The 26,835-nt window shown below is 52.3% G+C and overlaps 6 protein-coding genes across 6 annotated transcripts; 3 read left to right on the forward strand and 3 right to left on the reverse strand.

The window, feature by feature from the left end:
• Positions 1–158: 158 nt before the first annotated feature.
• On the forward strand, positions 159–1,207 carry MRP20 (mitochondrial 54S ribosomal protein YmL41). Its single transcript, XM_062892012.1, has 2 exons — positions 159–404; positions 478–1,207. The coding sequence occupies exons 1-2, from the start codon at positions 325–327 to the stop codon at positions 1,001–1,003; spliced, it is 606 nt and encodes a 201-aa protein (XP_062740465.1). The 5' UTR covers positions 159–324; the 3' UTR covers positions 1,004–1,207.
• A 46-nt stretch (positions 1,208–1,253) lies between these two features.
• On the reverse strand, positions 1,254–2,513 carry QC762_603240 (uncharacterized protein; the record flags this gene model as incomplete). Its single annotated transcript, XM_062892011.1, has 1 exon — positions 1,254–2,513. The coding sequence occupies one exon, from the start codon at positions 2,511–2,513 to the stop codon at positions 1,254–1,256; it is 1,260 nt and encodes a 419-aa protein (XP_062740466.1).
• Positions 2,514–2,959: 446 nt separating this feature from the next.
• LEU5_2 (coenzyme A transporter) lies at positions 2,960–4,508 on the forward strand (the record flags this gene model as incomplete). Its single annotated transcript, XM_062892010.1, has 2 exons — positions 2,960–3,522; positions 3,582–4,508. The coding sequence occupies exons 1-2, from the start codon at positions 3,307–3,309 to the stop codon at positions 4,506–4,508; spliced, it is 1,143 nt and encodes a 380-aa protein (XP_062740467.1). The 5' UTR covers positions 2,960–3,306.
• Positions 4,509–5,136: 628 nt separating this feature from the next.
• Positions 5,137–6,322, forward strand: QC762_603210 (uncharacterized protein; the record flags this gene model as incomplete). Its single annotated transcript, XM_062892009.1, has 3 exons — positions 5,137–5,671; positions 5,781–5,921; positions 5,991–6,322. The coding sequence occupies 3 exons, from the start codon at positions 5,137–5,139 to the stop codon at positions 6,059–6,061; spliced, it is 747 nt and encodes a 248-aa protein (XP_062740468.1). The 3' UTR covers positions 6,062–6,322.
• An 8,789-nt stretch (positions 6,323–15,111) lies between these two features.
• On the reverse strand, positions 15,112–17,350 carry QC762_603200 (uncharacterized protein). The gene is made up of 2 exons (XM_062892008.1): positions 16,944–17,350; positions 15,112–16,883 (listed from the first exon to the last, which is right to left on the reverse strand). Exons 1-2 carry the CDS (start codon positions 17,293–17,295, stop codon positions 15,169–15,171), a joined length of 2,067 nt encoding a protein of 688 aa, XP_062740469.1. The 5' UTR covers positions 17,296–17,350; the 3' UTR covers positions 15,112–15,168.
• Positions 17,351–17,463: 113 nt separating this feature from the next.
• Positions 17,464–26,199, reverse strand: TAO3 (Cell morphogenesis protein PAG1). Its single transcript, XM_062892007.1, has 2 exons — positions 25,792–26,199; positions 17,464–25,567 (listed from the first exon to the last, which is right to left on the reverse strand). The coding sequence occupies exons 1-2, from the start codon at positions 25,816–25,818 to the stop codon at positions 17,765–17,767; spliced, it is 7,830 nt and encodes a 2,609-aa protein (XP_062740470.1). The 5' UTR covers positions 25,819–26,199; the 3' UTR covers positions 17,464–17,764.
• Between the last annotated feature and the right edge of the window lie 636 nt (positions 26,200–26,835).

The following is a 26,835-nucleotide window of genomic DNA, read 5'->3' on the forward strand; positions in this document are numbered from 1 at the left end:
AATTGAGTACGTAACGTGTCCCTGACAGCTCAAGAGCTTGGTGTTGTGGTGACGCTGTCGTTGAGAGATCGATGACAGGTGTGGGGTAATGCCCGTAGACACTCTTGGCATTACTATGGACCCACCTGCGAGTTGAGGTCCTGGTCACTCAACCCTGGTCGAAATCGCCTGGATTGGCAGTTGGCAGCGGGCCGTCAACAACGTCTTTCAATCGCTGGAAAATCTAACTGGAGCCATCATCACGATACCAGATCCCGACAGCGAGTTGCCATTTCAGGACGGCGGTAGACCCAGCGCAAAGCTACCCGTCACCTCTCACCCACCATGTCGTCAATGAACTCATTACCGCGGATCGCGGAGCCTGTACAGCGGTGGAAGAGGTTCGGTGAGAAGCAATTGTTTCTGTAAGCAACCAGCCCACCTTTTCTTCTCGAGGACATCTCGGAGCTAACCTGCTCTCTTACTCTCCCCGGCCAGACCAAACCACGTAGTCGCCCTCCTCCGCCCCAAGGCCAAACAGTCCCCCCACCTCGCCACCTTTGCCGTCCCCCTGCAGTTCAACAAGCTCGATCTTCGGGACTATCTTCACCACGCTTACGGCGTCGAGACCACGGCTATCCGCTCGTTCATCAACCAGCCCAAACCCGAGAGGAAGAACAAGACTGGGCCTTGGTATCGGCCCAGGGCGCAGAAGATGATGATTGCCGAGCTGGTCAAGCCGTTTGTGTGGCCGGAGCCGGTGAAGGATGAGGAGGCTCTCAAGCCGTGGGATCATGCGATGTACCAGAAGTTGCAGAAGGATAGGAGGGCGCAGGAGAAGAAGCAGAAGGACCCGAAGAAGGTGCCGTTGAGGAACAAGTTTGCGGTGCCGGATGATGTGAAGAGTGTGAGTCAGCAGGCGAGGGAGTTGTTGAGGGAGGCGAAAGGGTTGAAGGTCAAGGAGAAGGGGTTGAAGGTGGAGGGGAAGGAGGAGGGGAAAAAGGGGGAGGTGAAGGATGAATAAGGGGGGTTGGACTTGTTCAGGCGTAAATGGGATATGCTTGGGGCGAGGTAAATACGCGGAAGTGCAGTTCTGAGAAAGAATGATCAGGCTGAAGTGGTCGGCTTAGTTCGGCTGTCACTGCTGCTTGGATAAGGGGGCTCAAACGCTAGAATTGAGCAGAGCCGAGGAGAAATACTTGGCAAGTGTATTATATGCTATGGACGCAAATACATGTACAATCATGACCAATGCTGGATTCTCCCGCTCTACATCAACCTGGTTGAACAATTTGACTTAGGTTTCCTGCTATATCTTCTTCCAATCGTGCAGAACCCGCCGTCTTTTCCTCCCTGTTTTCTTGCAGATCACCCTCCCGCCCAACAACCTCTTCTCCTTCTACCACTTCTTCCTGAGCCCAGTACTCCCCCCCCTGAAATTTCACTACCTCATCCCCCCACCCCCACCAACCCGCCGTCAAGTTCCGTGCAAACATCTCCAACGCTGTATACCCCCTAGGTAACACCTCCTCAAACACCCTCTTTAAATTCGGCTTGCGAGAGTGAATATCGGGCACAGAGACAATAACCTTATTCTTCACACCACCAGCCCCTGCACAAGCCCCCTTTTTCCTCGCAATCAACAACCGCTCATAAGGCTTCCGCCATTGACTCCCCAGACTGACAATCGGCTCCCCACGAGACGTGACTTTGACCCAGGTCCATTCTGCCACTAGCTCAATACCCCAGTTGTAGGGGAAAATGTCGTTGAGGAGGAGGGTGGTGAAGCGGGGGGAGTTGGTGACCCATACTGCTACGAGTCCGTCAGGGGAGAGGAGGGTGGTTATTTGGAAGGAGGACAGGAGGGAGTGGGTGGAGGAGAGAGAGGGGAGGGGGGTGTAGGCGGCGGGGCTGGAGCGTTTGCGTTTTGCGGAGCGGTTGGGCCAGGGGGGGTCGAGGAGGATGAGGGAGAAGGTTTGGGAGAGGGGGGGGAAGGGGCCGGTGAGAGGGTGGGAGTTTGGGGGGTGGTAAGGAGAGTCTGGGGTATCGACTTGGTTAGTGGGGATTATACTGTGATCTTCGGTTGCTTTGGGAGGGGGATTTGGTTCTGTGGGTGTTGATGTGCTCTTGGGCGGCACTGCTGTTTCTTCCGGTTGTGTGGCTATCTGCTTTGACTCAACCGGGGCTAGTGGCTTTGAAGTGAGGCGTGGTAGACACCAGGGCCCTTGATAGGATGTGCTTATCTCATCGAGTGCTGACTTAACGGATGCCATGGTCATGAGCTCGGCTATCTGAGCTGCGGGTGAGATGGCTGATTGAGCATAATTACTGGACTTCGGCTCCGGAGTTACGAAGGGTTGTTCTGGTGCCGGCGAACAGATCAACCTCCGGAATGGTGCAGTTGTGTCTGGTGGCTTACGGCCAGATAGCATCTGTTTATCGGAAAGATACTGGGCTTCTTCAATTGACCGGGGGAGGTCGAGTAGGACCACCGTTTTGGCCTCGTTCTGCCAGAGAATGCTGGACTCAGGCATGGTTTCGATAGTGTTCAATCCATCCCATACATGGACATTATTCTCAAGGCAGGCTACTCAGTGGCTCAGGTATTTTGATCGGTCCTTGACATCTAGTCAGTGATTTGCAATGAGACTATGGAATTTGTAACAATTCATTCCGCTTACAAGGTCTTATATAGACTATTCACGCATCAAATGCCATGGTAGCACTTATCTTCGCAGTATCTGATGCCCTCGTGACCAACTCGTGACCGTGAATGTGGATATATCGATAACAACCTTGTCAGCGTCGTCAAAAGAGGGTACTATGTGGACTTCTAGAAATCCCAGAATGGCATAGTGTGAAACCTGATTTACTTGGGCGGCCGCTGGTTGGCCCGTTCTCAGGCACTGGGCCCCTAATTCAGGCGGGTTGGTCAGGTGGGAGGATTCGGCAATCCTCGGCTATGCGGGGTGGCACTGGAGGGCTTGCGGTTCTAAAGCTTAAAGAGTCTGCGGAGAAGACGGAAATGACGTTTGGCTGTTGCATTCCCGGCTTTCGAGAGCGTTTTCTTTGCTCCATCTTCTGAATCGCATTCACAGCAAAACATTACGTACTTGGCGATAGACCTATAACTCACTTCCAACTCGCATCTGGACCGTCGCCGAATATATACCTTTTCTCGACGACCACAGAATACAACAGAAAGACATCTTAACTCGCAATGCGCCAGTAACGCAGAGCGTCCGTCCCAATATTCCCCTCCCCGAATCTACCTGTCGCGATATTCCGCTACACCAGTCCGCTGAAGCGGGCAACCCCCGGGCCCTCATGAGCCATGCCTCCATGCCGGGGGTCTCGTCGCCTCAAATAGGGCGAGACACTACCCGTGCAGCCCGGCCAAATGCTACAGCACTGCCGGCTAAGGATCCAGCAGTATGCCCTACAGACGACGAGGCCCAGGTGCCGAGGAAGCCTCCTAAGAACAAGCGGAGCTTGGATTATGTCTGGCGATCTGGAGTCGCAGGTGGTCTGGCAGGATGCGCGGTAGGTTCTTGCCTCGGATTCAGGCGCGAACATTGTACGGTTGACTAACATAATCGTAGGCCAAGACTGTTGTTGCGCCGCTCGACCGAGTGAAGATTCTTTTCCAGTCTCATAACCCACACTTCATCAAATACACGGGATCATGGCTTGGTGTGTCGGAGGCCATGAAGGCCATCTACCAGCAGGACGGACCAACAGGCCTTTTTAGAGGCCATTCAGCGACACTTTTGAGAATTTTCCCCTACGCAGCCATCAAGTTCCTGGCCTACGAACAAATACGAGCTATTGTCATTCCGAACAAGGAGCACGAAACGCCATTCCGACGACTTATCAGCGGGTCTTTGGCAGGTGTCACCTCAGTTTTCTTCACATATCCACTAGAAGTTATTCGAGTACGGCTGGCTTTCGAGACGAAGAAGGAGAGCAGATCATCACTACGCTCAATATGCAAGCAAATATATGATGAACAACAAAAACCGCGCACTGTGGCTGGCCCTGTCGGCGAGCCTCTGCCAGTTGTGCCTGCTAGGCCCGGGCTGACCAACTTCTACCGTGGATTCTCCCCAACGCTCCTGGGCATGCTGCCCTACGCTGGCATGTCTTTCCTGACACACGACACGGCTGGCGACCTTCTTCGTCACCCAAAAATTGCGAAGTGGACTACACTGCCACAATCTGAGAATGCGCCCGCCGGGAAAGCAGCGCCTTTGCGGTCTTGGGCTGAGCTATTCGCGGGTGGCGTGGCCGGTCTGGTTTCTCAAACGGCGTCCTACCCGTTGGAAGTTATTAGGCGGCGGATGCAAGTTGGTGGAGCGGTCGGCGATGGCCACAGAATGCGCATCGGCGAGACAGCTGGGATAATTATGAGAGAGCGCGGACTGAGAGGTTTCTTTGTGGGCTTGACCATTGGTTACGCCAAGGTGGTCCCCTTGGTGGCGGCGAGTTTCTACACGTACGAAAGACTAAAGACATGGTTCGGCATTTAGAATTTCTTGGGGTTCCTCTGGTTCTTGTTTTGTTTGCAAGCAACCACAAGATCGGCGTTTGGGGTTGGCAGGCAGATTTCTTTTGTATATACAAAATCTTGGGTTTGAGGGGTTGTCTTTTTTGGGGTGGGCCGGCTCGAGCTGGTTTGAGATACTTGGTCGAGGCTAAACAGGAAGTTCATTTGGTTACTAGCATCATAGTGGACCGTCGTTGGGGCGGGTGGAAGCAATATGAATGTTTCATGGCTATCTTGATCTGCTACCTTTCAAAATTGAGCTCTTGGATCCAGCTTGACGCTTCCATGGCCGGCGACGAGCCATCTCCTGACAACGGGGTTTAGGGTCTCGATGGTGTAGTACGAACCACCGATGGACATCGACGGCGTGACATGGCGCCGAGGCAGAATCATGTCACTTTCAGCAGTAGGTGGAATACCCGCGAGGAAACCATATCAACCGGCACACCTGCGTGACTCGACATTCGCGGGATTAAAGCACTCCGTGACGGCGTTGCAGAAAAATATAACATTCAAACCATCATCTTCTTCAACTATCACCGCTCATCAAGCAATAGCTTATCCGTCTCGATCTCTACCCCTTCAGTCACCACTCACCAACATTGCCCACCATGGCCTCCACCCAGAACCAAAACCAAGGACAAGACCGCCCCATCATCAAGGCCCATTCCGCTCCCGAGAACCACAGCCAACACGTCAAAGACCCCCTCGCCCACTTCAATGCCATCCCCCCCTTCGCCAAAATGCTCTCCGATCCCGCCCTCCTCAGCACCCAAGTTGTCGACCGCCGCCCCTTGCCCTCGGGTGAGAGCAACTTTGTTCGCAAGGTGATGAACTCTGGCTCCACCGTCAGGGCGTGCGTGACATTCTTCCGGATGCTGCAGCCCCCTGCTTCAATGGTCAAGAAAGCTCAGGCTGCCGGGACAAAGGGGGAGTTGATCCCCATGGAGGAGATCACCAAATCCAAAGCGATGCTGCAGGGGGGTGGGGCGCAGGACGGGGAGGATATGAAGAACCCATTTTTGCTGTTTAGTGCGCTGGTGGATTTAGGGGAGGATCTTTGTGGTTATGCGGGGACGATGCATGGGGGCTTGTTTGCGGTGCTGATGGACGAGGTTATGGGGACGGCGGCCAATTTTCAGAGTGGTAAGTTTTTTGAGTTTTTTTCCCTTTTGCTATATCATTCCAGCTGCTCCGCGGTTGAGGGAGGGGTTGGGATTCTTGGGGCAGGATGCTGACGGGACTGTGTTGACAGAGCACGGCGCGTATACTGTCCAGTTCAACACCAACCTTCAGAAGGCGATCAAGTTGCCCATGGTGGTTGTTATCAGGGGGAGGGTGGTCAAGAAGGCTGGACGGAAGATCATGGTTAGGGGGTGTATTGAGGATCAGAATGGTTAGTTGTTGAGATTGGTTGCTGTATCCCTATTTGATCATAGAGTATGACTAACGCAATATTGAACAGGCAATATCATGGCTGAGGGCGATGGTCTCTGGATCCAGATGGATAAGAACGTGGGCAGGAGTCAGTTGTAGATGTTGCTCTTGGCAAGTTGTTTGTAGGCAATAGAGGAGGAAGGTGATATAATAATCTGAAACTTGATCCGGACTTTCTCCTCGAGAAGACCAACAGTTGGAAGCTCTTTCCAACGGCCAATGATGACGTGAAGTGAGAATGGCAAACCTGAGAGACCGGAGCTGGAAGGCGTATCTCACCATTGGAGGTCAAACTTTTTTTTTGTTTTTTATTTTTTACTTTTTTTACACGAGAGGGCAGACTTTCAGAACTCAACCAACCAAACAATTCTAACATGAACTCGCCTCTTCTGCATGCACTTGCTTGAACATTATTTCGTTCTTGATCGTCACTTTACCCACAAACACTGTAGGTTATCATTTCATGGCTCTAGATGGCATAACAAAACAAACGGACTAACCAACCAATCAATCGTGCTATAGGAAGTCCAGGAGAAAATTACCAGAATGTCCAAACCCGACTTATTATCCCTATGCCAAAGGAGGGAAGAACCTTTCAACGCCGCCCGTCGCCGGAACTTCTAGAGCAGCCGCTGTTACATGAGAACCGAGGACGCCTTCGAGAAGATGGTGAAGGACATGCAGTCATCTTCGACTCACATCGATTTGGCTGCCCTCTTTTGCCTGGGTCGCGTGTCACGGGATTTCCGATACACGGTTCTCGATGTTCTAGACATTGGCGGTTTTGACGCCTCGTGGTTGGAGGGAGTTCAAATGGTGCAAGAGAATACCGCAACGTACTACACAACGAAGATAATGATACGGATTTTGCTACTGAAAGGTAGGTTCTTTGCCAAGAAATACCCGAACATGCAGGCCTTGGGCGGAGGGGAGGTTTTGAGACAAGGAAGAGCTTTGGGAGAGGGGGAGGCAAGACATGATGTGGGCTCCTCCTTTTTGAAATGGGCTCTCTCCTTTCAGAAGCGAGCACCCACCTTTGAGCCTTGTTTTACATTTTGCCTTTTCTTTGTTTTTTCCTACCTTTTACTCAAAGAGGAGAGAGGAGGCACAACATGAGCTTGAACAAGAAGGGGAAGAGAGGGAGGCAGGGGATCGTGGAAAGTAAGAGTGCCATCCTACCTTGACCTCAGCATCGGCTCAATGTGCCCGGAGCCAGGCCTGCCCCTGCACGACACTGTGCAGGGTGGGTGCAGAGCGATATATGTATTTCTGATCAGCGAGAAAGGACATCAATTCCAAGTTTGCTTAGTTATGATACACTCACCTCGAAAGATAATCATTAAGCCCTGGAAAATAGTTAACAGGCCTTTAAAGAGGATTGGCAGGTGTTAAAAGATAGCCGAAAAGCATTGAAAGATGTTTAAAAGGTCTACTGACTTTCTTTTAAAGTATGTTTTACGATATGATAAGTGTTGACTTTTGTTGTGTGGTCCGTTGGCATGGGTTCGATCACCAGGCAATATATCATCAAAATTGAGGAGGAAAAGGCGTTGTATTGTTCAGAAAAGGAATCACCCTCCAAAGCCCAGCAATGCCTATAAAATGCCATCCTCCACCATCCCCACTAATCGTCCCACAGTTGCTATGCCAATTATTTGTGGGCAGGGCCTTTTTCTCCGTTAAAAACGTGTAATTTGATAATAATTACACAATCTCTTGACCTGCAATGCCCATTCCTTTTTTTTGGTGGGGGAGTAACACTTTAGTGTTCAAAGATGGTGAAAAGGGATATGAATTTCAAGGTTGTTCAACACATATAAGCGTAACAACGGGAGTATGGAAGCGGAATGTTAATGATTCGGAATAGCGACAAAGAATATCAACTCTAGTGATACCTATGAATATCACATATGACTATATTGTGACGAACCCCTATCCAGATCCTCTGAAAGGGATACTGGTTGAAGGCACTTCTGAACAATCCTGGTTCGGTACAGCTAAACAGTGTACAACAATGGCTTGTCTCAATCACAATAGTCTGAATACCAAGGATTGTGACTTGTATTGCATACTGCGGAACTGTCTATCTACACCAGCCAGTTCCTCCGTATATATAGACCTAATGCCAAGCCTGGATCATTCTGTTTCTCCCCGGATCATGACCGACTCTTAAGGATCATGAGTGATTCCTGAGAATCGCTCATGATTCCTTCATGTCCCGGATGATCCACCTCTTATTGGTCTATCCTCCTTTCTCTTGATTGGCTGCCGTGCCACCTCTTTCCTATTAGTTGTTCTTTTCGGGTGTCCACATCATATTCGTGACACGATGCCCCCCCTCCTAGGTCGACGTTCCGACGACCCTGTTTAAAACCTTTGCCAACAACCAACCTTACCCACCGTAAGTCCTTCTCTCCATCTTTCTCCACCGCTACGATGTCTAATCGCGTAAGGAAATCTAAACGCTCACTGACGTTAACCCGTCTCGACCTTGCGACTAGAATCCTACGTCATCCTTTCGCAATGCCAACTCCTTGTTCCGCTTGCGCCACCCGCAGCCTCTCTTGCATCGTATCGCCTAACGAATCCTCTCGTTGCTTAGAGTGCGTCCGTCGCGGTCTCCCACACTGCGACGTCTTCGGGATTACCCCTCGTCAGCTATCCCACATCATTTCTCAACACGACGCTGTGGAGGCGGAGCTGGAGCTAGCGGAAGCGCAAGCTGAAGCTGCCGCTGAGAATGCCCGTCGTCTTCGAGAACAGATTGAGGCTGAGGCCGAAGCTGCGAACGAAAAGGTCCGGCGCTTGCGAAAACAGAAGAAAATGTGGCTTGAGAAGATGTCGCGGGCCATATCTCGGGGTCTTAATACCGTGGAGGAGCTGGAAGAACTGGAGCGCCAGGAAGCCGCTAATAAGGCTGCCTCCCCTGCCCTCGACCCCTCCTTCGACTGGTCCTCCATCCCACCGGATTGGTTGACCCAGGACTCCGCTGACGCGGGTGGTGGTTCTGTGGGCGACCTGGACCCCCATGTCCTTCCCGGTTTCCCTTTGGCCCCGCTAGCCGGTTCTCCGCGGTGTTCCCCGCCTTTGGTCGTTCAGGGTTCCTCCGATGGAACTCCTCCAACTTCTCAGCACAGTTAAGATTCGTGACAGGCTCCCACGAGTTATCCGTAGCCGGGTAGTCCAGCCAGCTAACTAGATACTCTAGCTGTCCGTTATTAATGCGAGAGTCCAATACTTCTTCCACGTCGTACTCCTCTTCCTCGTCTTCGGCTTTTGCTTGTGTGTCTGGGCTGGCCGCCCGTGGTGCCGGTTCTAAGAGCGAGATGTGGAACGTGCGTGACCTTAGACGCATTGTACTGGGTAGCTCCAATTCGAATGCTGTCTCTGAGATCTTCCTTTTGACCTTAAATGGGCCCACTCTCCTGTGGTCCAGCTTTTTACTAGGTCTCTTGGTGCGTAAGATGCGTGTGGAAAGGAATACCATGTCTCCCCCCTTAAGGCGAGGTCCCTCGAGCCTTTTGGTGTTATAGTATTTCCGCATCCTTTCCCTCACAAACTCCAGTTCTTTCTTAATCTTGCCGTGGAGCATGTGTAACTTATCTGCCTTGACCCCAGCCCTGGGTACCTCCACGTCTGGTCCCTGCCGTAGGTCTGCCTCATATCCAAAGTTTGCGAAGAACGGCGTGGCTTTAGTCGTCTCTGTTGGCGATGTGTTGTATGCCAACTGTGCCGTAGGCAACAGTTCAACCCATTTATCTTGCTCGAAATTGATGTAATTCCGTAGGTATTGTTCCACAATTTGGTTGAGCCGTTCCGTTTGACCGTCTGTCTGAGGGTGGTAGGCCGGAGACGCCTTACTCACTACCCCTAGCCTCGTCATCAACGCTCTCCAAAACTTCGATACGAACTTGGTGTCGCGGTCCGTGATAAACTCCTTTGGCCATGTGTGTGTTGCTGTGACATGCCGTAGTACCACATCCGCTAACTGTTCTGCCGACCAGGTCTCCTTGTAAGGCAAGAAATATGCCCACTTCGTAAGCCTGTCGACCACCGTCAATATACTATCGTACTTGACGCCGGTTGCTGTGTTTTTTGATTCTGGTAGCTTGGTGATGAAGTCCATCGTGGCTGAGCTCCATGGTCGTTCCGCTACTGGTAGTGGCTCCAGAAATCCGTAAGGCTTGTGCCTCGCAACCCTTGTTCTCTCGCACGTGTGGCATGACTGGATAGCTTCCTTGACGTCGTCCTTGATCCTCGGCCAGTCAAAGTGCTGCTTGATCTTTTCCATGGTCTTTGCGATACCCATGTGTCCTCCGAGCTTCGATCCGTGAATATCCATCACCAGTGTCGTCCTGTCACCTGGCTTCACGTACGCTCGATTCTTATACCACAGTCTTCCCTGACTGTCTTTTTGGATGCCCTGTGGCTCCAACTCTTCCTGCCAGTATTGCTCCGTGATATCGTCGCCCAACTTCCCTTGGTACTTGCTGGAAGTGGTTTGCTCACGATACACTGCGCAACACTTCATCCACGGCTGAAGTGGATGCTTGAGAGTGCCGTCTGTCGTCTCCTTAAGTAGTGGTGGTGACTCCCTGGGTGCATCCTTGTGGTGGTCGGCTCGCCGGCTAAGTGCATCTGCCCTGGCGTTCTCCGAACCCTTCTTGTAGTTGATCTGGAAATTAAATTCCGAGAGAAACTCTGACCATCGCGTCTGCCGTGCGTTGAGGACCTTCGTAGTGGTGAAGTATCGCAGGTTCTTGTGATCCGTATAGACCTGTACTTCGTAGTTGGTGCCGCTGAGGTATGGCCTCCACTCCTCGAACGCTTCGATGATGGCGAGTAGCTCCTTATCGTGGATTGGGTAGTTTTGACGTGCCCCTTCTAGCTCCTTCGAAAAGAAGGCTACCGGGTGTAGCTTTCCGTCGTCATCTCGCTGTCCCAATTGTCCACCGATCGCATAGTCTGATGCATCAGCCTCGGCCTCGAATGGTCGATTGGGGTCTGGCAATTTGAGCACCGGGTCTTTCAAAATAGCTTCCTTCAGCTCCTGGAAGGTCTGCTCTTCTTCCTGCCCCCACCGGAACTCCACGTCCTTCTTGGTCAAGTGGTTGAGTGGTCGTGCGATGCCTGCGTATCCCCGGATAAACATCCGATAGAAATTTGTAAACCCCAAGAATTCCCTGACGTGTGTCTGTGACTGCGGCGTAGGCCAATCCTTGACTGCCGCAATTTTCCCAGGTTCCATACGAACCTCACCTGGCGATATCAGATATCCCAGATATACTGTCTTCTGCACGTGGAACTCGCCCTTCTCCTTATTAACTGAGAGTCCGGCTCCGTGTAGCGCGTCGAGTATCTCTCGTACGTGTCGCTTGTGCTCCTCCAGAGTGCGTGAGTAGATGAGAACGTCGTCGAGATAGCACACTGCTGTCTTGTCGAGGTACTTCCGGATCGTATGGTCGACGAGAGATTGGAACATCGCGGGCGCATTGGTCAACCCGAATGGCATCACGAGATACTCGAAATGACCATAGGGTGTGCGAAACGCTGTCTTCCATTCATCCCCTTCCTTGATCCGTATATGAGCGTACCCGACAGGCATATCCAAGCGTGTGAAGTATCGCGCCCAAGCTAGTTGACTCCGTAACCTGGATATCAACGGTAGCGGGTAGCTGTTTTTCACCGTCTCGTTATTCAGCTGGCGGTAGTCCACACACATTCGCAAGCCACCGTCCTTCTTCGGCACGAAGAATACGGGGTATCCTGCTGGCGATGTGGACTCCCTGATATGTCCTCTCTTCAAATTCTCGTCCAAGTACTTCCGTAACTCCTCACTCTGCTTGTCGTTGGTGTGGTAGACCTTGAATAGCCGTAACTTGGCTCCTTCTTTTAACTTGATCTCGTGGTCCCACGGTCCTCGCTCTGGAAGTCCCTCCAAATGCTTGGCCGTGAAGGCTGGGTGTCCTCGATATTCCACTGGTACCGCCTTTTTCTCGCCTTTCTCCTCGTTATTGTAATAGGCATACTTGTTGACCTCCGATATCTCCACCAACGTCGTTAACCCTACTTCTTCGATCTTGCCGCCTGTGTCGATGGAGTACACCATTACTTCTTGGGCTCCTTGCGGTGGTGCCGTGGAGGGTGCTTGTCCCGCACTCTGCTCCATGAGTGCTCCTGATCTCCCATCGTTGGCTGGATACTTCCAAGGTTCTCTTGGTCGTAGGTGGCCACCATCCCTCCAATCGATGTCTGGGTTGTAGTCTTCATATCCTTCGAGGGTCCCATATCCACAATGTCGAATATAACTGAAGTCGTTTTTCCTTCGACTGTGATGTCCAGAGGTAGTGTTTCTCTGTAGACTTTTTGCGTCGGAAATGGTCCTTGTATAACGATCCATTCCTTCTTTTTCTTCCATGGTATTTTGGCTTGGTGCACGAACTGTGGCGAAATTAAGTTCGTCTCCGCACCTCCGTCTACCAATGCCACCGCCTGGATATCCTTCCAGTGCGCTGTGACCCAGAGGCGTTTGTCTTTCTTGCCTCCTCTCTGTGCGGCAGCGACCTCGCTAATAAGTATCGGGTCGTTGTCCCACACCTTCGCCTTTCGCCGATGCTTCCGAAAATGCCGTTCGTGGTCCGTTAGAGGTTGCCGGCCCCCGCGAAGGGCCGCGAGTCGTTTCCCAAGCGGTTATGTCGTTCAAGAGCGTCCTCCTGCTCCGGGTTGTCCAGCAACACGAAGTCTTTCAACCATCTCCGCCTGGCTTCCTCCCATCTTTCGTCTCTTACTTTCCTAGCATTTTGTCGAGCATGCCATTGGTAGTACTTCCGCTGCTTGGCCGATACCCTAGGCTCGGTGGCCTGGTGGTATCGCCTAACCTTCTGTCGCAAATGTAGCGCGCAGTCTGGGCTTGAGCACCACCATAGTGCCATCCCTAGCCCCAAGACTTCGTTATCCAGCGTGTACCTCTCGTCTGTATACCCGAGGCAGCATCCTGCCTCTCTCGGCGTAAACTGGATTACCTGGAATCCATTCCCCAGTTGAACTGCGTTCCCTGCCTTCCACAACAGGTAGTCGTCCAACTCTTCATTGGCTTTTTCCCACCTTGCCATCATCTTCCTGACTGACTGTGGCTTGCCTTCCTTGCCCACCTTGCGTACCGGCCAGTGGCCGTGTAGCGACTTGCTCTGGTGGTGCTCCACACATCCGTGTGTAATGCACTGGAACCAAGGTGCTCTCCTGTGCTTCGGATGCGTGGGATGAAGTTGTGCCGCGTCTCCTTCACAGGGTATATACCTCGTGAGTGTGGGTGTGTCTCCTGGCAACTTCGCGATCCCAATGCTGGCGACCTTCTTATCCTTCCAGTATTCTTCCCAGCTCTTATACTCGAGCTTCTCAGGCCATGCTTGCATGACGGCGATCCTGTGCTTGCCGTATTGCTTCCCTGGCATCGTCCACCGGGTAGGTCCTTCCTCTTGCGTAGGGTTGTCGTCCTTGGTGACCTCCGTGGCGATTTCCGCAGTGACTCGTGCCACTTGCTCCTGCAATGCCTGTATCTGAAGATCTCCTTCTTCGTGCTCCGCCTTCAGCCTTTCCACTGCTTCCCGCAGCTCCTGGAACTCTGCTTCCTCTTGTTTGGCGTGCCAGTAAGAGTCTTCCTCGAAGCCTACCGCTTCGTCTTGCTGGTACCCGATGGCTGCGACCTCCACAACCCTCGGTTCCTTCGATGTGGTGGCTGCCGCGATTTCCTTTTCCCACCCGAGTTGCTTGGGTGCCCTGCAGTCTTTCTTGAAGTGTCCTGCCTTGCCGCAGTTGAAACACTTGAGGTTGTCTCTGCCCTGGCCCCGGCCTTGCGGCTTTTGTCGCTGGATAGCATCGACCTCCATGGGTCCTGCGTGAGTAGTCCCTGAGACGTGAGTCCCATAAGGCCGTCTCTTTCTCTTTTCGTTAGGGCGGTAAAGTCCTTGCACGCGTGTGCCCTTGCGCTCCCTGCGGCGCTGGTATTGTCGATCGTCCATGCGGACCGCCATTGCGATATATTCGTCGATGGTCTCCGGCTGCTCCAGTCGATACAGCTCATCCTTAACTTCCTCCTTGAGCCCATTGTAGAACAACTGCATCAACCCTTCATCATTGATCACGCTGCGGAGTGCATCTGTCCTGAACACCGCAGCGTAGTCGGCAGCAGATCGAGTCTGCTTAAGGTTGGCCAGTCGTTCCTGGGCACGCCTGCCCTCGTCATACTCTCCAAACACCTCCGTGATCTTCTTCTCTAAACCTGCGTACGACTTAAAGCACTTCTTGGTGACATCCTCCCTCTCGTTATGCTCGTTGTCGAAATAGTCTCCCAAAATCGGTTCGAACCAGGTGAGTGCTTTGTCCTTGAGCCTGGACGCAGCGTACACAACCTTGGATTCCTCGTCCGGGAAACGAGAAGGGTAGTACCGAAAGTATGCCTTAAGCTGGATCAGAAATCCCCCCAGCTCTCCCTTTGCACCTCCGTAGCGATCGGGTGCCTCGAGCCTGGCACGCTCTCCCTCCTTGCGTAAGGTACCAATCTCCTGGTGGAGCATAGCGTTCTCCTGCGTAAGGGTGTCGTGGGAAAGGCGTGACTTATCCTCAAGCTCTTGGATACGAGCGAGAAGCTGGTCGATGGTGGGTTGGGTCGAGATCCCCTGAGTACTGACGTTTCCGGCCATGGCGTTAACTTGACACCTTCAACTTATCCGTGACAGAGTTGAAGTGAGTATGCAACGTATGACGAACCCCTGTACAGAACCTCTGAAAGGGATACTGGTTGAAGGTAAATTCTGACAATTGGTTCGGTGCAGCTAAACAGTGCACAGCAAGATGTCTCAATGTAAACACAAGATACCGTGAATACAAGCGTGAATTGCATACTGCGGAACTATCTACGAGCTATCTAGTTCCTCCGTATATATAGACTTGTGATTCTCCCCGATCATGGTGATCATTCCGCTCTTTCCCAATGATCACAATGATCACTATGATCCTTCTCTGGTTCTTTATTGGTCGTACTTCCGTGATCACTGCACTTCCCAGTCTTATTGCCCATGATCGCTGCGACCTTGTTCTGATTGGTTGGTGACCTTGCACTGCTCCACCGTTCCCGATGTTAAGGTTGTGACAACTAGGGACCAGGAAAAAGTCGTCATCTTGACATACCTGTGCTGCTATTACGTTTCTTAAACAATATCCACGACCCTCATCGCCGCATGCCTCATCATCTCCCCGGGCGCCTGCTCCTCCTGGTCAAACGAAGGTCGATTTGCAAAGTTGACGATCCCCACACGGCGGTACGCATCATGGAGGGGTGACCATTTGAGAACCAGCCATGGGAATCGGTAATTGTAGTATTGATCCGGGTGCTCTGGGTCGTCCCATGGAGAGTCAGGGTTGACGTTTACGTTGTCCTTGAACCCCTTTTTGGTGATGTAGATTTCTAGGCAGGAGACTTCGTCTGAGGCAGCTAAGGAGTCGGCTGACTGAGGGGCGTTGTGCCATTGGGGGATGTCGGGCGTTATGAGATATTGTTTGTTGCAGAGGGAGATGTATGCTTTGAGGGGGCTGCTGGGGTTCTGTTCTACGGGAGGGCCGAGGACGATTTTTGCTTCGACGCAGGGGCCGGAGAGGGTCAGCCGGGCATATGAGACTGGGCCGGTGGGATCGGGGCTGGAGAGCTCGGCTTTGTAGTTTAGGGCTGTGAGACGGGTGCTGATGCGGGGAGGGTTCATGACGTCGTCGAATACGCAGGGTTGGTTGATGGAACACCAGGACCAGGAAGGAGAACCAGGGATTCGGGCCGCTTCCTTGACGCGTAATGCCTTGGGGTTGGCATCGCGAGTCCAGGCTAGTTGGTGGTGGATTTCCGAAGACCAGATGCCCGCGTAGTAATTCCCTATGTTGAGAGGCTGGAATTTCTGAGCGATACCAGAAAGAGCAATGAGACGGTCGGTATATTTTGTGAAGACTCTCTGGGAGTAGCTCTGCACGAGGCTGAGCCACAGATCGATGATAGGGAAACAAGAGGAGTTGTTTTTGTTGAACTGTGTAGGATCGGAGAGGTGTCCCATTTGACGCTTGTAGCTAACGATGGCGTTGCCTCCGTGGTGACGATGAAGGCTTGTCGGGTTACACTCGCATGTGATCGTATTCCGGCACTCCCAGATCAACTCATCATAGGCGCAATAGAGGATTCGTTGCGAGAGAAGACGCTCTTGATAGATCCAACCCCGTGTCATAGCGGGATAGTTGTCCATTTCAATCTCGGTGTCGACGGAGTAGGAGAAAAGCTTGCTGTGGGTATCAAAACAGGGACGACGAGCGTAGTAGGTATGCTGCGGCTTCGCCGAGTGCAGTTCGTGAACGGGATTATTTCGGGCTAGGAAGCAACCGGTAGCAACATCGGGGGCAGACGTGGCAGAGAGCGTGAACAAGGCGTTCTCGTAGACGTTTTTCATCTGAGCTGCCTCCTTCTCCCAATCTAAACCATCGTCCTGGATGATGCAGAGGGCATCAATCCATATATACGATAGGCCCAGGTGTTGTACAAATTCGATCGCCTCGTGCAGGGTCTTGGGTATATCTTCCCACGGAATACCCTCAAGCCTGTTTGGCAATGTCGCTTTGGTCGTTGTAAGGGACTGGGCCAACCCCCAACAATAACTCAAAGCAACGTAGTCAGTGTCTTTCATATCCTCCGTGGTCTCAACTAACCGCGGCAGACCATCCCCAGTACCAACATCCACAACCCTCGTAGGAATGAATCCCCTCCTCCCCATCCTACACTCATCATGAGAATCAACACACTCCCTCAATCGTCTTTTCGCAATCTCCGCCGCCTTCCTCGGGTTAATATCAGCCTCTATAAACGTCGCCCTACCCAGACAACTCTCCGATTCTATTATCTCACAATGTCAGCCTCCCACCACCTTACGCACCATTCAAGGAATCTTCTCACCAGTATCAGAGAATACTTCAATAAACCTCAAATATTCGTCATCAGCGAGATTGTACTCGAGCTTGAGCGACGTCCCAACCCGGCCATCAACAGTAAACATATCATCCTCCAACCTTGGGTCCTTTCCTTCAAAACATTCCAATGCTTCAATCATGACCTTACAATTGACGCACGTCTTGGCCGATTCGTAAACATCACTTAACCAGACAGCCAGGGAAAGCGTTATTTTCCCCTGTTTCTGGACATCGACCCATTTGCCGTTGGGCAGGGGAATCTGTCTGTTGGGCATTAAATCGCAACAAATGCGGCATTTTGGCCCATCGTAAACCGGTAATGAGTCTGAGGCCGACATGATCGTTTTTTCTTTTCAGTGTTTGCTCATGGCGAGTGGTGTTTTGAAAGGCCAAGTTCGATGAGTGAAAACGAACCATCCTGGAAGGTGAGAGAGAGATATGGCACGGCAGCTTGAGCGCCAGTTGACACCAAGTGCCAAGCAGCGAACCAACATAATTGGTGTTCATACAAGTGCGTCGGCAACTTCAGTGCCATTTGTATGTCAGGTTACTCAATATTGATATAAACAGCTACATTACATATATAAATCATCGTGCCTCATCCCCTTACCCATCTCCTTCATCCCTATATGTTTCCTCATCTCTGTCCCCAGATCACCCCCATGTTCATTACACAAACACCATCATCATACAGCCCTCCTTTTCGCTTCCCCCTTCCCCCAATGATGACGGTAGAAGTCGAAAACTAAACCCTCGCCGGCCTTGATTGCAACAAGCTCAGGCTCCTCGTCCTAAACCCTCTCCCCCCTACAACAACTCCCTATTCCCAAACCCCTGCCCCCCAAAACTACCCATCTGCAACCTCTGCTGCAACACCATCCCCTGCTCCCTCGCCCCCTCAAATCCCTCTCCCCCCATTGCAGACGGCGCTCGTGACTGCTGTTGAGATCTTGGTGACACCCCCTGCACACTAGGCAACCTCTCCCTTGCCCCTCCAGTCCCCACCCCCCTCAACCTTCCTCTCAAGCCCCCCTTCCTAATCATGCTCTCCAAGAAAAACGGACTACTATTCCCATTCCCTCCATCCGTAGTTGGGCGTTCATCATCCCCATCAGAAAAGACATCCTCCACAAAATTCTGCTGCTGGGGTGTATCATGCTCGTCATCCGAGGCAAAATCCAGCTGATGGTGATACGGTGCCGAAGGGGAAGTTACCGAACGAGCGTGAAGACCAGGACGGAGGATAGCGCTTGGAGGGGTGATGTTTGCGGGACCTGGGCCGCCTCCAGTGCCGGTCATAGTTACCGAGAACGCCCCCGGCGTCATCGTGTTGGCTGCTACTAGACCGTTTGTTGGTAAAACAAAAGAGGGGCGATCGGCAAAGCCGTTTTGGAAGGACATGCTACTTGTGTTTGAGGAAGCCTGGTGCAGAATAGGGAGGATTTGCTCGTCGTAGAGTTGAGCGTCGGATTCGAAGGCGTCAGGAGAGAATTCTGTCACTGTCCTGGAGGAACGGCCATCGGACGGTGGGCTGGTGGAGAGGTCGTCGAAGAAGTCGTCTAGACTGTCAAGTTTGGAGACGAGGTCGCCCATGGGGGGGTTATCCCTTATGTCGTCTGACATCATGGTGTCCGCCCTGTCCGAGGTGGAGAAATAGCCATAGGGGAACTCATCGTTGTGGAATTCAACCTCGGGCGTTGGGGTTGGCTCGGCGGCTATGCCTTCGATCGACTGGCACATGTAGAATGCGGCGTGGATGTTGGCGCGGGTAGAGTCAGTCTTTTTGGCTGGCATGGGAACCGCCCAACCGGAAGTTTCTGGGATGCCAAAGAGACTTTGAGTGCGCTCGTATTCTTTTCGGACGGCCTTGGAGGTGGGTCGGGTCATGCTCATGCGGAGGTGCTGCTTGTCCATGGTGGAACCGGACATGGTCATGATGTTATCAAGAACCTCGAGGGCTTCCATGCAGTACTCTGTTTGCAACAGTCGTAGCAAGGGTGAAATCATATCTGAGCCATGGCTCGCGATTTCCGGCTTCCTCATGTCGACTTCGGGGATGATTACCCTGAGAATCCTCATCGTCTTGATCTTGACCCAGGCAGTCGCGTTGGTCAGGAAGCCCATCAGCATGGCAATCATGTGAAAGTCAAGTGCTGGCAGAAAGTAGTCTTGAAGAGCCGCCAGCATCTGCGAGACAAAATCTTCCCCAGAGGAGTACATGTTCGCCAGGTACTTGTCAAGAACCAGCGCAATACTCCTCAAGTCTCGCTCATACGCCACACTCATCAGCGAGTTCGCCGTCTGAACCACCTCTTCCTCCAATATCTTCTGATCAATAACATTCAGAAGCCTTGGCAAGTTGGCAATGATGGTAAAGAACAGACGAGTATCGTCTCCAATCAGGGCATCGCTCGGCAACTGCACAAGTCTTTCCAGCGTCCGCAATGTCGAGTCAAGACACGTCGACGACCGCAACCCCTTGTAAAGAAGTGGCTGCAAACCCTCAAAAGGCCCATCCCACTTGGAAGGCTGTCCATCATAGAGAAGCCTTCGCACATTGGCAGACCCAAAGTCCAGTTTGTCCAAGAACTCATTCAGTATCTCCGCCGCTTCCAGAAACTCGCACTCATTGATTGACTCCAGACAGGCACATGTCGTCCAGAAGAGTTGTGGAAGAGCCAACAGCTTCTCTGCATCAAGCTTGACGATCAGGGTCTTAAAGGTAGTGAGTATCTCCATCGAAAACGACTGAATCTCCATATCCTCGTCCGCAATAGTGTTCGACAAGCGAGCGAGCATGTCCCCAAGCATATGCTGATCCAACGAAGTGAGAATACACCTGAAAATCTGAAAAGACCGACAGGCAAGATGTCTGACAGGACACGAGGTTGCCCACGTGAGTGATAGCCGGCCCCATTGGTCTTTGATGCCAGGGAAGGTAAGCTCAAAAGTCTTGACAACCTCGGTAGTCAAATACTCCATACTCGGAGGGACTTTATTGTCATGCTCGTTGACCTTGCCATTGCTGTCCTCGTACCCCCACACCACAGATCGGTCATGGCGTCGAATAGCATCAATGAGATCCTCAATCGACTTCCTTGTCTCCACCGGGGCATCATCATCAAGCTGAGAGATGACAAGCTCATGAATCAAATGCACTAGCATCTCCCGAGCCTGCTCCTGCACCAGTGGCGTGTAGTGATCCCAGAGCACCGTCACCACCTGCAAAAGATTAGGGACATTCTCCGCGGTAAGGCTCACAGGCGCAACCATGAGATCCACCAACAAGATCAAAGACAGTTGTCCAAGCGAAAAGCCAGCCTGCTTCGTACCAACAGGAAGGACTACGGCCAAATCCGCATAGTAAGGCAGCTTCTCAATATTATCCGGCGGCGGAGGAGAAGCTTCCCGCTTCTCATTCGGAACCATCGTCTTAGGCGTGATCTGCGACAACAAGAATTCCACCACCTTGTTGCCCGGGGTGATACTGGTACTCGCCAAAAAGACCACAATCTGCTTGGCATATTCTACAAAGTTCTGCTCCCTCCGCTCAAGACAAAGCGACATGATAAAATCGAGGATGAGTCTCACATTCCCAGGATGAGGTCCCGTAGCCAACGCCTGCCAGAGTGCCTGCACTTCATTGTGCAAAGCCGCACTAGACTTGATGGTGAGCTCAAGCAGGTTGGCCAGCAGTACATATGACTGGGCAATTGGACCGCCATTCGGGTCGACTTTGAGTTCGACTGATTGTACCCAAGGAAGGATGACAGCCACGATGTTCCTTTGGGCTGATCCTTGTTGTTCCTTAAAGTAGAACGTAAACTCGGAGAAGATGTGAAACGCCAGTTCGGTGTGTCGTTTGGCCAGCCTCTTGGATATCTCGAACTGAGCGAGCTTATAGACAGCCTTTGTCTTATCCGATATACTAATGTCGAAGTCTTGGAGTTTGGAGCTCTTGGGTTGTGGTTGGCGCTCTTCAAGTGCTCGAAGGAGGTGTGCCGCCTTAGATCTGATCTTGCTTTGGTCGTTACCCAGCATAAACAGACAAAGACCCAGAAGCTTCCAAAAGGGGCAGGGGTTCTCGGGGTGCTCCAGAATGACCTCGGTCACGACAGTAAAGTAACTCTCCAGCACCTTGGGCACTTCAGCAAGGTAGCATCGCGAGATGCAGTGTTCGAGGAGATATACAAACTCCTGGTTGTGGACAATCAGGTTCTTGAGAGCTCTCCTGCCGATGACATTCATACGATCGCTGCCAGAATTGAAGATGGCCTCAATCCAAGCCAGCATCCGCCTCACATCGAACTGCCGAGAAGAGCTACCGTCGGTGGTAAGGCTGATGGGTCCGCCGCATAGAGACGCCATGGCACTGAGTGCCGCCGTTCTAAGGTTCCTCTTTTCAATCTCCATAGCTGCCGTGACAGTGCCACGTTCACCCACAGCCTTTTGATCAATCACTGACTTCCTCATGTTGTCTTCTCTTTGTCGGATTTGTGGCTGGTTCGGCGAGAAACCGCACCAATCCTCCATCAGAGCAAATGCCGACTTTCGAGCTTCAAATGTCATCCATCTAGATGGATCATCGGTTCGGTTAATACCCTCAAAAAGCTCCTCCATAAGCCCGCAATAATGACGCCTGAGTTTCTGGAACTCCCAGTCCATTTGAACTTCTCCATCCATCAAAAAGATCTTGAGGTCCCTGGCATATCCGACCAGATTATTGAGAATCCACTCATCCTGATACACTTCCTGTTGCTTCAAGAAGTGTGATGTCAACTTGTAGACATGAGTGATTTCAGTCCGTAATATATCCATCTTTCGGTTCCGTCGCGGACTGCTGTTGGTACGCTGATGAATCCGTTGCCTAGCGTCATCATTGCAGCGCCCGACATGGCCTTGAAGTTCCTCGAGAAGAGTGCGATAGATGTGGACGTTGATAGAGCCCATCGCTATTACTACTGCTTCCCGTATCGAGGCGGACGAGACGGAGAGCAAGGGATTTAGGTATTTGAAGAGAGTGCGGGCTGAACCAATCTTTTCGGCAGCCGTAGACCCCTTTCGACCATGTTGCCCATTGCTCGCTCCATTGGGACCACTACCCGGATCTGCCAACGTTGTGCACGCAAATACAAGGTACAGCTTCCACTGCTCAACAACACCCTCTTGCTGGCTTGTTGGCGTCTTGGCTGTGAGGCGGGCACTATTAATGTCGTTGTAATGTAACCCTCGTGATGGCTCCGAGAGTACTGTGATGACCTTGTAAAGCTGAAGAATCCGCTCGCAGACTAAATCTCGTGTTAATGTGATAGTGAAGGGGCATTTGTCAAAGGCGATTCGGATAAAGTTGGGGAAGATCTTGAACCACAGGGTTGTGTCATAGGACATATCGCTGGTGCAGAGTTCGATCAAGGCTCCTTGGCTGTTTGTCTGCATCCCTCGCTGCTGGCGGCTGCGTTCCGCTACTGATAACTGTTCATCATTGAAGTTCATGACTTGCATGGAGTCATTTTCGAGGATGTCAATAAGTCTCTGTGTCTCTTGCCCACCACCGCCTGGCTTTCTTAAGACACCGTCAAACTCCCTGATCAATCGTAGCACGTTGACCGCGTGATATCGAACACGTCGAGATTGTGAGCATAGGAAGAACAGGCCATGTGCCTCGACTTGATCGACTTCTGCCCATACGCTGGACAAGTCAAGTTTGATCCCACGCTTATCGCCAGTGGGCTCACCGTTTTCAGTCGTGGCCTCCCTCGTCTTTTGCTTGATTTCCTCAATCCAGATATGAAGAAGTTCGATATAGAGCATCAAAGTCTTCTCAATATGGCCAGGTCCCAACATGCCGCCATCTGACATGGTTGAATAGCGGTCATCGAAATTGAAGATGAACCGTGCGAAGCCCATTGTGACCTGATGGGCATGCGACTGTCGAGCGATAGCCTTCAGAGACCGCGCCGAGGATTCGGCAATATTTGATTGGACATGGGCCGTTCCGGTACAGAGCAGATTGATGAGAGTGTTGAAAGGTATGGGTATGTCTGGAGACAGACATCGAGGTATGGCCTGTACGGCTACGTGAAGTAGTTCATAGAATGCCTGCTTCTGGTCCTGAGGATTCGAATGGTCATCTCGCCGACTAAAGTTGAAGGTTTCGGTAATGGGTGTTTTGGGACCAGGGCTGTTGAACCTCTCAAACTTCTCGTCCAATGCTGCCTGGCCACCAAAAGTATTATCGCAGATGATGGTGATTTTGTTGAGAATTTCACAGAACTTGTTGTAGTTCGCCCGGACCTCTCGGGTCAGAGAAGAAATCATGACTGGCTTAGAGAGCTGCTCTCCAGCAGACAACGCCGCTGGGGGAACTGTTGGAGCGCCCACGGGCGATTGCAGTACTGGCGAGGTTGGTGTCATCACTTCATGAGCATGAGTATGAGCGTATGTCTGCGGAAATGGCGGTTTGCCCTTGTCGCCCTTCTCCAAGTCCGCCATAACAGTAAGAAAAGCCCGGATTCCCACAACCATCCGGTCAGGATCCAGTTGTTCGATTCTGAGTTCCCTGTCCTTTTTCTCGAATAGATCAGCACTGATCAAGGGGAAGATGATAGTCTTGAAACAGTGTTCGGGGTGTTTATATCCAACAAATCTAATGATCTGTATCAGAGGCTCAATAACGGCGGTGTCTGTCGCACTGTAAGGCTTCTTGGGATTCGGAAGCACCGTCCTCATCACATCATCCAACCTTTTTGTAGGCCCGTTATTGCTCTCTGTTGTGCGGTAGAGGTATGTCCACACGAGTCTAGAAACGACCTGCATGCATATTGGCCTAGTCTCTCGGTCCTTGAGTTTGGGTGGCAACGGGTAGATCAGCTGGTTCCATTGGCTGACAAAAGTTTCTGGGGGGGAGACGCAGAGCATAGTGGCAGTCAGGGGAAAGGCGTAGATCCAGTGCCGTGGCTTGGCCATGATTTCTGCCAGACGAGGACAGATGGTGGAGAGAACCTCGGCCCACTTTGGGTGAGCAATATCACTGTTGTTTGCTTCAGCTGCAATGGGCAGCATGAGCATCTCGAGGACCTGGCAGAAGGCCGATTTGACCCTGCCACCTTTGGACCGACCAAACAGCTTGCCAAGAGATGCCATGAAGTCGCAGGATTGATCCCACGCTGCCGCCGGTGAAGTTTTGATGCGGAGATGCTTCATGCCGCCCAGAACAAGCTCTAGTCTGCTTTCGACATGGGGGCTTCTAGCCGCCAACTCTTGCAGTGAGCGATCCAAGTCGGTGACGAATCGGGCAGTCACGCTGTTGAAGTCGATGTCGCTCATGACACCAAGGAGCTGAGCGAACAAATTCCAGTTGGCCAGTTTCAGAGGCGACAGCATCAGCTGCTCTGTCTCTGACATCTTCAACTGGCCGAAAATGATCGATTCCAGCTTCTCCTCCATTTCCGGCGTGATGGAGGCCAGCGTGCTTTGTGACATGACCTCAAGGAGAACCCGGCAGAGCACATAGATGGAAACTGTCGACCGGCGCTCTGCCTGTGCGACGAAATCCTGCCTGGCTGCCAGACCCATCTGCCCACCAGCTTCCGGGCCACCTTGTGCGGACATGGGCTGTACAGGTTCCGTGTTACGTCGTTGTAATAGTCCAGGATGGGGTGCAGGATTGATACGAGCATGCTGGTGTAGCTGTCCTCGGGCTTCGCCGGCCGCTTCGCTCTTGCTCTTGCGCCACAGCATCATACTATCGATCAATGGCTTTGGCTTCTGCTTGGAGATGTGCCCAAGAGCTACAATGAGTTGGTCAAACGCAGGGTCCGCCCCTGGCCCGCAGATCTGTTCGACATTCGGCTCCGGTTCGAACGGGACCGTTATACACTCGTTCAGCTTTTCTTCTGCCTGGGCAATGAACGAGGTGAAAAGCACATGGAGCGCGTATTCCCCCACGGTCTTTTGCTCATCCTTGGAGGCCCGTGATGAATGCGAATGATGATGAGAATGATCACGGCGTGACCGCCCACTGCCACTGTGCATTCTCTCCAGAGTTCCCCTGGTTGGTGCTGGGGCGCCTGACATATCAGTTGCCGATGAAGTTCTTTCGGGATAACCAGGCCCCGGGTTCAGGACCGCTGTCGTAGCATTGGAGAGAGCAGTAACAGGGCGTGATCCTGGCCCGGTATCACCCTCCGTCCGTGAGAAGGCTTGAATATGCATATCCGTCCTATCAGGTGTGAGACCTGCGCCAGCGGCAGCAATCATCTGCGGACTGAGAGGGCTCGAGGAAGAGCTGGCAAGGCTGCCGTTCCTCGAGTGATGGATTCCTATGCCATGAACAATCGAGGTCTGCCGGTGATGGCCGTACGAGGCAGCTCTGGGATCAACAACTCGCTCAATAACGCCTCCCAGGGCACCCCGAGGCGGCGGCACATGTGGGTGGGTGCGTTGAAACTTGTCGAGGGACGATTCTCGGGAATGCGCAACGCTCCTCGGTTCAAGGACGGCGGGCCGTAAGGTTCTCTGCCAGTCTTCGTCCTCCTCATCTAGTCTGGTGACGGCGCGGGGCGAGAACTTCAGTGGCTCGTGGTCAGGCAACGTCGTTTGAGACGGAGCTGTGGGTGGCTAGTCAGCAAGACTGGCACTATGAGGCAGTCGGCAGTCGACATGATGTGCCAGGCTGGAGGGCCAAGTGGAGTGGCCCTTGAAACCGGGCGGAGACGGCGGCGGCAGGAGGTCGGTTCAAGGAAGGCCCGGAGGCCGAAAGCCACCCGCCCGCGCCTTGCCCGCACAAGATGGCCGCCGCTTATCATGGTGGGGGAAGGGCAACTTCAACTCACCCATTTTTCAGACGTCACTTCTTGCATGATCCGTTGCTACTCCTGGCAATGCGGCTGCTTCGTTCGGCAGCGAGGGGGTCGGAAGGAGTGGCCTTTTTGACAATTGCGTCCTGTCCAGACAGGAAGGAGACCTGTCTGATGGAAGTCGAGGTGGGTTGACAACGTGAGCTGCTCGCGACAGTGCGACTGGCGATTCACTGGCCGCCCAGGTCCACCGTGTTGATGCAGGGCTGCCAGAACGCAAGGGACCTTCAGGGGCTAAATTGTTTGGCAGCCAATCAGAGATGGGCCGAACTCCTCCCTAAACTGGGGCTGTCGTCTGGCTGAGCCAATCAGATATCAGATGGCCGGGCTGTCAGCCTGTCATCCGACTTCACCTCACAGCTTTGACCTCTCATGGACTTGGACCTCAACCTCACACATGCACAGTTGAAGTGTGTGCTCATTCAGTAGTCTATGAACGATTGGCCTGCCTTGCTCTTGCATCTAGTGTCATTTGACAACTATAAAACATGCGCTGCCTAGCCTCGAGGTTGAGAGCTAGTTTATGTGTGCTCCGTCACACAGCACTTTCCAGCAGGTTATACAGACAAATTGTTCGTATGATGGCTCAGAACTTACCAGAATGTCTTGCAAACCCCTTAGCTCTGTGAGATATTAATACATATGTCTCCAAAGTCATTACGATACACCAGCAGCTGCAGCAAGCCATCCGCATCCTGTGCTCACCTGCCATCTCACTACCAGCACAGACATCTTCGATTTCGGGACGTGCCGAGCAAGCGCCAGTTCGTCTGCCGAACATATCAGATCCCGTCTGACCACCTCCTCCAAAGGCTCGTTTGTGTACCTTTGAGCTGTCATGTCATCAAACATATGCAGCAGTCGGAGTGATGATGTATGCAGCTGGGCTCGCGACGATGATCGATGAGCACTCGGTATTACAACACAGAACCAATACCAAGGCAGTGTTGCCGAAGGTCGTCGTGTTCTCGGCTACTCAAGAAGCGACAAGAAGCGATATCCCCGCGAAGCCCCGTCGCG

Source organism: Podospora pseudocomata, chromosome 6, assembly GCF_035222375.1.
Source record: "Podospora pseudocomata strain CBS 415.72m chromosome 6, whole genome shotgun sequence".
NCBI lineage: Eukaryota > Fungi > Ascomycota > Sordariomycetes > Sordariales > Podosporaceae > Podospora > Podospora pseudocomata.